At 36.9% G+C, this 10,479-nt stretch overlaps 1 protein-coding gene across 1 annotated transcript; it reads left to right on the forward strand.

The window, feature by feature from the left end:
* Positions 1 to 337: 337 nt before the first annotated feature.
* On the forward strand, positions 338 to 1,293 carry LOC125248249. The gene is made up of 2 exons (XM_048159976.1): positions 338 to 867; positions 1,002 to 1,293. Exons 1-2 carry the CDS (start codon positions 359 to 361, stop codon positions 1,291 to 1,293), a joined length of 801 nt encoding a protein of 266 aa, XP_048015933.1. The 5' UTR covers positions 338 to 358.
* Positions 1,294 to 10,479: the final 9,186 nt, after the last annotated feature.

Raw genomic sequence — 10,479 nt, forward strand, 5'->3', positions numbered from 1 at the left:
CTATGAGCTGCCTTTACCGAAATACTCTCAACTTCATCCATTCTTAATATGGAAGCCAGAGCACGCCATTATGGAAAGAGTCCATCTGCCATGTCTGTACGGCTGTCCGAATCCTCATGTTGTCTCATCAGGAGTTGGACGACCCTGTGTCATTATTGGTACAAGCAGCAAGTACTACATACTGGCCTCTCAGCTCAGCTGTAAAGTCTGTAAAAATTACTGGTTTGCGGACAGACCCCAATGTATGGACATGCTGCCAAGTCAGTTCTGCAACATTTTGCCAGCTTTTCTGCACAAGAAGGCCATATGTAAGACTGTGATGGATGAGTTGCGGCACACGGCAAAGTCTCTCTAAGATATGGCCAATCAGTTGAATGAAGCTCTCCACCTCAGGTATGAGCGTGCACACCTGGCTTACCTGTCCACTGTTAAGAATGTGCTGGATGGGGATAGTGGACTTTATGGTCAGCAGACCATCACAGGGGCACTAAGAGCAACAAATACCCCTGCTCCATTCGGTGAATATGGTGATGTGGTCGGCTGGTGCGGAGTAACAGTCTCAGCCCACTACTTGGTTGACTGCCTCATTCAGGAGTACCATAGGCAGGAGAGCACACTCAATCTGCTCCTCCAAGGCACATTTGGACAAGCCTTAAGGGCTGACCATACCCGCAAAGTGGCCCGTAAGGTTGTGCTTGCATCAGGTACTATGTCGTCATACGCTGTGATGAATGAAAACTGGATGGTCTTGTCCTGGGTGATGCTGCAGTCTGAAAGTGATAAATCCCTGCAGCCAATGTATGAGGGGCTGTCCCGTCGTTACATTTTTGCAGGACTGCCAAAAGCCAACTACCAGTGGGTTGACAGGTAAGAACCATCCATCACAATTTCCTTCCCACCTATAATATATTTGTAAAGTAAACAAAATACAGTATGGCAAATACATGTATCCTATGTATTTGAATGTTTAATATTTTAAATATACTTTGTGTGTGGAACAGAGATTGCTGTGCTGCCTTCAGGATCCCAAACCCCGAGCCCCAGGAGCACCTCCTCTGGGATTCTTGGAAGACCACTGAGGCTATAGTGGCTTCGGCAACCTCTGGGCATCTCATCAACACCTGTGCCTCCCGCAAAGAATACAACAGCAATATCAACATCAAGCTGGACTTGTTTCACTGCATGCGGCGGTTCTCCAGAGAGTGTGTGTCAGAGCACCATCCACTGCACAGTGCTTTCTGCAAGTTTCTGTCAGCAGCTTTCAGTGTTGTGGACCAGACGGACCTAGCCTGAAGCAGGACCTAACCTGAAGCAGGCTAATGTCTTCTGTGGGAAAGTGCCTGCAAATCCAACAAATCAGCACATCAGGTCCCACACACCAAAGAGCTGCTGGAGAGAGTAGAGAACGTTCTCCAAAGATTATTTTTAGATTGCGATCCTGATGATGTGCCACTGTTCAAACCATCTATGTTGAAGGTGTGGAGGATTCATGCACTACGTAAAATAGTCTAGAAGGTTAGACTAGTGCGCGTGCATTTTTAGAGTGTACGCATTCACTGCGTGATTTAGTCTATTAAAATGTCTTTATAATGCCCCCCAGAATTCAAGATAAGGGGCAAAAATGCCCCTGTATATAATTCATATTTATATAATTTAATATAGTTAACCAATATTACACAAAGAGCGCCAATTTTCTCCAAATATTAGCATGATTACAGATGTGATATTGATTTTAATCAGAGTACAGTTTAATGAACAAGAACTTAAAGTTAGTTCACTTTCAAATTAAAATTTCCTGATATACTCACCCCCATGTCATCCAATGTTCAGTCTTTCTTTCTTCAGCGAAAAGAAATTAAAGGTGCCCTAGAATTAAAAATTGAATTTATCTTGGCATAGTTGAATAACAAGAGTTCAGTACATGGCATACATAAATGACATACAGTGATTCAAACTCCATTGTTTCCTCCTTCCTATATAAATCTCATTTGTAAAAGACCTCCGAAGAACAGGCAAATCTCAACATAACACCGACTGTTACGTAACAGTAGGATCATTAATATGTAGACCCCAATATTTGCATATGCCAGCCCATTTCCAGGCATTAGACAAGGCAGTATTAACGTCTGGATCTGTGCAAGCTGAATCAACAACTAGGTAAGCAAGCAAGAACAATAGCAAAAATGGCAGATGGAGCAATAATAACTGACATGATCCATGATAACATGATATTTTTAGTGATATTTGTAAACTGTCTTTCTAAATGTTTCGTTAGCATGTTGCTAATGTACTGTTAAATGTGGTTAAAGTTACCATCGTTTCTTACTGTATTCACGGAGACGAGAGAGCCGTCACTATTTTCATTATTAAACACTTGCAGTCTGTATAATTCATAAACACAACTTCATTCTTTATAAATCTCTCCAACAGTGTAGCATTAGCCGTCAGCCACAGAGCACAGCCTCAAATTCATTCAGAATCAAATGTAAACATCCAAATAAATGCAATACTCACATAATCCGACGCATGCATGCAGTATGCATGACGAACACTTTGTAAAGATCCATTTTGAGGGTTATATTAGCTGTGTAAACTTTGTTTATGCTGTTCAAGGCAAGCACGAGCTCCGGGGGCGGGGAGCGCGAGGATTTAAAGGGGCCACAGCATGAATTGGCGCATTTCTAATGATTCCCCAAAATAGGCAGTTAAAAAAATTAATTAAAAAAAAAAAACTATGGGGTATTTTGAGCTGAAACTTCACAGACACATTCAGGGGACACCTTAGACTTATATTACATCTTGTAAAGAAACGTTCGATGGCACCTTTAAGGTTTTTGATGAAAACACACAAGGATTTTTCTCAATATAGTGGACTTCAATGGAGCCCAAACGGTTGAAGGTCAAAATTACAGTTTACAGCAATCCCAGACGAGGAATAAGGGTCTTATCTAAAGAAACTGTCGTTCATTTTCTAAAAACAAATTAAATATTTTATACGTTTTAACCATAAATGCTCATCTTGAACTAGCTCTCTTCTTCTTCTCTATTTGAATTGAAGTGTATTACTGCCCTCCACAGGTCAAAGTTTGAACTAAATTGTCATATACAATAGTGCAAGTATATAACAATCAGTTCAAACTTTCACCTGTGGAGGGCAGAAATACACTTAGCAGCATCTACACTGCCAGAATTCTAATAGAGAAGAAGAGAGTTAGTTCAAGATGAGCATTTATTTTTTTCAATATTTAAAAATATGTTAATCTAGTAGCTTTTGGTGTCATAACCCTATTTATTGAGGTTAAATGTAACAAAGACAACGAAAACAATAACTATGCTTATTTTATAAGCCCATTTTCGTGTCTTTTACTTTTATAAATTTTTTGTTGTGGGGTCAGTGAAAATTTTGGCAGGGCAAGTAGAAATTTGAACCACTGGCCCAACCGGGCCAGTAGAAAAAATCCTTGGTGTTGAGCCCTGCACGTGGTGACAGGCATGGTGACGTACCCTACCTTATTTGTCTCACAGACAGACGCCAGAGAAAGGTTTGGACTGCAATATGTGGAGCCTGGTTGTCGTCCTGTCCCCCTGGACTGGGACAAGCACAAGTCCCAGAAGGTAACTGTTGAAGGGGAGGGAGAGCATCAGTCCTCAGAGCCGCCTGCTCTCAGATTCCCACCTGATGACCACCTGAGGAGGTAAGGGAGGAACACTTTGCTCAGGTAAACTTGACTTCTTGTACTTACAAATATGCTCACTCACTAAAACACAAAATATACACTACTGGTCAAAAGTTTTTTGGATGGGTTTACTCTTACTTTTCTGCTCACCAAGGCTTCATTTATTTGATCCTAAATACAACAAAAACAGTAATATTGTGAAATATTTTTACAATTTAAACTAACTTTTTTTTCTATTTGAATATATTTTGAAATGCAATTTATTTCTCTATTGGCAAAGCTGAATTTTCAGCATTGCTACTCCAGACTTCAGTGTCACATGATCCTTCAGAAATCATAAAATTAAAATAGTAAGTTTCTCATTTTATTTACAGTACAATATACATATTATAATATAAAACTGAAAAGGATAATAAAATACAATACTAACCAAAATATATAATAATTAAATAAACAAACATTAAATAATTATAGATTCAACAACAACTATAATAATAAAATCTAAAGTTGTGGAGGACACAGGAAAAATGAGACAAATATGTATTTTAAATGAAATAATTATGTACAGAGTTTGATAGTAACAGTTATTAACATTTAGTGTTTACAAATCTGGGGCCGTATTCACAAAACATCTTAAGGCTAAAAAGTAGCTCCTAACTTGCTGATTTAGGAGAAACTCTTAAAAATAATGGCCGTGCCAGTCCTAATTTTAGAAGTCCTAAATTTTTGCTCTAAGAGTATTTCACAAAGCATTTTAGCGCTAAAACTAGCTCCTAAATCTGTAAAACGTTAGGAGTAGTCAAGAGGACTCCTAAATCACTAAGACCAAATCACAAACAGTCCTAATCCACCACAAATACACTGTACACCATTGAGGCAATAGCGATAGAGCCTTGGGTGCTGAAACCTTTTCTTCATAAATGCAATACATTTTGATTTATAGATTTGAATCTACAATGAGACGCCAAAAATAAATCTTTAACAAATAAATAAATATTGTCCGATTACATGTGGCAGTGGTTTTCATGAGTTCACACTTACAAATGATTGAATAGAGTAAAATATATATAATAAGCATATTTGGTGTGCTGTCCAAGGGGATCGAGGGCTCTGAGCCTGGAATTTAGCCCAAACCCAAAGTTCTCCCCGTATCCCCAGCCGAGAGTGAGTAACGGAGGGCGGAGGGATGCAGAAAACTGTCGAAGTAACTATAGGCGAGTCGGCTCTCATCTGTGTATATATTCCTCCTCCTCTCTGAATGTGTTTCTCTCAAACTTTGTTTATAAAACATAATTTGTCGCTTGAATTCTGCATTCTCTTGTATTCTGCATTCTGTAGGCTATATACTAGTTTAATTCGTGACACTTAGCCAGTGATGCCGGTAACGCGTTACTTAGTAACGCGTTACTCTAATCTGACCACTTTTTTCAGTAACGAGTAATCTAACGCATTACTATTTCCAAACCAGTAATCAGATTAAAGTTACTTAACCAAGTCACTGTGCGTTACTATTTTTGTCATTTTCCTTAATAAAAATATATATTTATTTCTTCTTGCATCTTGGGGAGTGAAGTCACGTATGCGACAAGTCACGTTTTCAGCATGCATGAAGTTCACGTCACGTGTACATACCACGCAGCGACACAAACGTAAACAATGGAGGGAGGCGAGAGATGTGCGTTTTCTAGATGCATTCTAGACTCTGTGCTGGCGGCGACAAAGTGTTATCTAGCTACAAAAACACTACGTCGAATTTGAAAAAAAACATTTGGAGTCGCAGCACTGCGCAGTCAAACTTATAGAGCAAGTCACACCAGGTGATGAGAAGCAGAGAGCAGGAGGTCCCGACCACCAAACAACAAAAGCTGGACTTCGGTGCAAAACCAGTAAGTGGGGGAGAGTTGAAGAAGTTAGTCGGGGAGTTTGTTGTGGAGGAAATGCTGCCATTAAATACGGTTGACTCGCCCTCGTTTCGTGCCATAATAAACAAGATCCCTACCACTGTCAATTCCGCGCTGCCTCACAGAACAGCCTTTTCTTCTTTCATAGTCTTTTCTTTATTTTATTTTTTTATTAAAACAAGTATTTGTTAAGTGAAGTCAAGAAAGACTATTTTATTTTTATTTAAACAAGTATTTATGTTAAGTCAAGAAAGACTGCCTTTATTTTTTGTAAAAACAAGTATTTATGTTAAGTCAAGAAAGACTGCCTTTATTTTTTGTAAAAACATGTATTTTTTCAGGAAATAGTTTTTAAGTTCAACTTTAATTGTCAGGAGATAGATTGTTGATGTTACTGTTAAAAATACACTTCCAATAAAGTGAGTGTTGGCAAAACCGGTTGTCATTTTTATGTTGTCGGCAGCTGCTGAATGTAACTAATAAAGTAACTTGTAAAGTAACTTAGTTACTTTTAAAATCAAGTAATCTGTAAAGTAACTAAGTTACTTTTTAAATCAAGTAATCTGTAAAGTAACTAAGTTACTTTTTCAAAGTAACTGTGGCAACACTGCACTTAGCCTACATTTTAAAACCTTTATGGCAACAATATGGCAACATTTTATTTTGACTATGGCAACATTTTTATTAAAAAAAAATATTTGTTTGAATAGGGCAACAATTGTATTTTAAAACCTTTATTTTAATATGGAAACATGACACCTCATTCTACAATATTTCTATGATTAAATCGCTGACTCCTCCCCATCAGCCAATCACTGTGTGTTTACTCCATAGCAAAGAGGTCAACCCCGCCCTTACTCTTAGCTTAAGACTTCTCTCCTATTCCTTAGTAAAAGTTGGTCTCAGCAGCTTTGTGAATAGGTTTTAAGAGAAAACTCTTAGCTAAGAACTTTTACTGCTATTTAGGAGAACTCTTAGTGGTAAGATAAAAATGTTTTGTGAATACGGCCCCTGAGCAAGATAAAAAAAACAAAAAAAACAATGCAAGTCAATAAAAAAAAACCCTGGTATTTTAATGAACAAACGGAAATAAATTAAACATTTTAAAATGATAGATTAAACAACAACAATAATAATGATAAAATGTAATGTTGGAGAACACAGGATTTTTTTTTTTTTTAAATTAAATAGTTATGTACAATAATTCTTTTAATAGTTTGTTTATTATACAATACAGTTCTCCAACCCATTTGTGCCCAAATATTTCTGAATAGTTTCATGCAAATAGTCCTGTTAATAGTGTCCTATGTGAACATTTTCTGCATTTATTTTCCCCAGGTTTTTTTTTTTTTTTTTCTTAAAAAACGTATTTGAATATGCGGCAACGATAGTTGCCGTTGGGCAAATATGTTGTATGCACCCCTTCAATGTAAAATTTGAATAGCAGGAGAACATTTGGCATCTAACTCAAAATAACTGCTTTCAACAGATCAACAGATCAGTCAAAGTCGAAGAACATTCGATGCAAACACAAAAAAGCTGCACATAATCTCTTGAATATGAAAAAACAACAAACAACAAATCTGTTTGTTTTAAAGTGGTGGAACATAGTGCAGCCATTAAGTTGCTCCACCAGAGCATTGTGAATCAAAATGTTAAATTACATTGTTCATTAGAAAAAATGACTCCTATAAGTGACCCTGGACCACAAAACCAGTCAGAAATCACATGGGTATATTTGTAGCAATAGCCAACAACTGTCACAGTTCCCTTCTGTCCTGGACTCCATTTCCCATCATCCTCCTTGTTTCCACACCTGCACTCACTTCCTCGTCATCTCCCCATCATTACCTGCACCTGGACTTCATCCTCTGCACTCCCTTTATAATGGACTCACTCCCTTCACTCCTTGGGTGCTTCTCAATTCTTATTTGTGCATCCTTGTTTCCTTTTCTATGCGTGCGTCATGTTTCTTGACAAGAAAGACTTCCGCAAAGGATGCACCTGTGTATCCTCGTTCATGACTCCTCAGGAAGCCTCCTCACCATAGCTCCTCACTCCTCGTTCCTCGCCTCCTCGTGGTGCAATTAGAGAATTGAGATGTCCTTCAAAATGGCTGAGCTTGATCGGTTTCCGGGGGTGCTTCTCAATTCTTATTTGTGCATCCTCGTTTCCTTTCCTCGCTTCCTTTCCTCGCGTCTTAGCTCCACCCCTTCAGGATGCGAGGGAAGGATGCAAGGAAAAGATGCGAGGAAGGAGGAATTGAATCAAGTGAAACGATATATCCTCGCTACCTTTAACGTCACTTCAAACCGTCATCAGCTGCGCTCGAGGGATCTACCCATATGTAGTTAAAGTTTGGTTATTTAAAAAATTATAATAAATATTAATAAAGCAAGATGCCCCATTGAAATATATGAGGTATAAAGTTTATTTAATCTGTAAAAGTAAAGCATACATTTAAATTATTGTGACAGATATGAAGGGGGAGGAGAATGTATGCGTGCGTCAGGTTTCTCGACGAGAAAGACTTCCGCAAAGGATGCACCTGTGTATCCTCGCTCATGACTCCTCAGAAAGCCTCCTCACTCCTCGATCCTCGCCTCCTCGCGGTGCAATTAGAGAATTGAGATGTCCTTCAAGATGGCTGAGCTCGATCGTTTTCCGGGTCATAGGATGGAGGACGGAGGAGCGAGGAGACGAGGAGGGATATTGAGAAGCACCCCGGGTCATAGGATAGAGGACGGAGGAGCGAGGAAACGAGGAGGGATATTGAGAAGCACCCCTTGTCTGTTCTTATTGTTAAGTGTGTTTGGTTGTTCTGTCTCCTTCGTTGAATAAAATGCCCTATTTTGTAGACGTCCGTGAATGCTTCGTCTCTGCTACAACCACCACCGGTAACAACAATGCATTGTATGGGTCAAAATTACTGATTTTTTTTATTTTATTTTTTTTTATTCCAAAAATCATTACGATATTAAGTAAAGATTATGTTCCATGAAGATATTTTCTAAATTTTCTACCGTAAATATATGAAAAAAAAAAAAATAATCTTTGTAACTGGATCTACATTGTTAAGGACTTCATTTGGACAACTTTAAGGCAATTTTCTCTTTTTTTTTTTTTTTTTTTTTTTTCTGCACCTTCAGATTCCAGATTTTCAAGTAGTTGTACTGTATCTCGGCAAAATGTCCTATCCTAACAAACCATACGTCAATAGAAAGCTTATATTTATATATATATATATATATATATATATATATATATATATATATATATTATATTATATTATATTATATTATATATATATATATATATATTATATATATATATATATATATATATATATATATATATATATATATATTCAGCTTTCAGATGATGTATAAATCTCAATTTCAAAAAATTGACCCTTATGACTGGTTTTGTAGTCCAGGGTCACATATAACAAACAAACAAACAATGAATAAATTAAGAAATAAATTAACAAATAATATATAACAATATAAAATATTATGAAAGCAAAAAAAGCACTAAATAAGACCAATAACCTTGATTTATTAACCCATTACACACAGTATACCCCATTTCCCCATTATATATGTACTTAAAAGTCAGTTGCCGCTTGGACTTTTGACTAAGTACACAAACTATAGATCTCTTGTAAGATTTGTTTTGTTTGGATGATTCTAGAGACCCTGATGATTATGTATATGTCAACAAAAAATACTTAATATTAACATGAAAATTACTTTTCTTTGGGAGGGTTTGCCTTCAATATGCTTCCTTGAAGTAGGGGTAGGAAGTCAGATTTCCTAAACCCAAAATGTTCAAAGAGCCATATTGGACCAAAAAAAAACCAAAATCTGTCTGGAGCCGCAAAAAATTAAACGCCTTATATAAGCCTTATATGAAGGCAACACAGGCTGTAAGTGTATATTAGCTATATTAGCCTACTATCAAAATGACTAAGTAGGCTACAAATACATAATGAGCAGCAAACCTCAATAACAATACAATCCTCTTCTCTTTCCCCCCTTATCTGGGCAACAGAGTGCAATAAAACGCAGCCTGCAATTATAAAAATAAAACAGCAGCCTTTTGAAAAGGTAAGTAGGCTTATATAAAACGAAAATAAGCCAATTTAATTTCGATTTCTGTGCATTATCCTCTTCTCTTTAGTTTTCTGCAAATTCCAAGTTAAATACGAAAAAAAGAACGAAAAAAGATATTCACTTCCTTCCTGTGACATGAGGCTGTCATCATGTCACAGGAAGGAAGTGAATATCTTTTTTTCGTTCTTAAAATCCTTTATTTGGTTGTTTGCTTGCATGTCATTGAGACATAAAACATGGAAAACATCTAGAAAAAAAAAAACTTACAAAAGGAAAATGACAACCATACACTGCGGAAACTATAGTTGCCGGTGGGCTAAAATGACAAAACGAAAGTAAAAGGTGCCACACCACATGTGCCTCAAATTTCACATTTGTTTTTTTACCCCGTCATGTATTTTTTGTCTGCTCGGGTACTTTACTTATATATATATAATAGTAGCAGCTTACCAAGGATTGTTTTGGATTGGATTGGTTTTTAAAATATTCAACATTTTTCGCCACAACAGCTTGTCTGTGCTAAGAATTCGACAAAAATGATTTCCATTGTGGATTAACGTTACTCACAGAATTCAGAAAAGCCAACGGAGCAAAACAGATTTAGCTGGTAAGTGTGTTTCTCTCTGTTTTTTGTTTTGTTTTTTTTGTTTTATTTGTGGCAAATTAATTATTCTAGTTATGAAAAAAAGTGTGGTTATTGTTAGGCCTCAATTTTTCGTCATAAAAACCTTGACATTGTTCGACACTTTTCCTAATGGATTCTTTATGGGAGTTTTCAGACGTTTT

The sequence above is a fragment of the Megalobrama amblycephala genome, linkage group LG16, assembly GCF_018812025.1.
Source record: "Megalobrama amblycephala isolate DHTTF-2021 linkage group LG16, ASM1881202v1, whole genome shotgun sequence".
In the NCBI taxonomy this organism is placed as follows: domain Eukaryota; kingdom Metazoa; phylum Chordata; class Actinopteri; order Cypriniformes; family Xenocyprididae; genus Megalobrama; species Megalobrama amblycephala.

Excerpts from the sequence above, each read along its gene's own strand:
- LOC125248249 (XM_048159976.1), top strand. The coding sequence starts at position 359 with ATGGCCAATCAGTTGAATGAAGCTCTCCACCTCAGGTATGAGCGTGCA. Across the intron at positions 868-1,001 it reads AACTACCAGTGGGTTGACAG|AGATTGCTGTGCTGCCTTCA; the intron begins GTAAGAACCATC and ends TGTGTGGAACAG.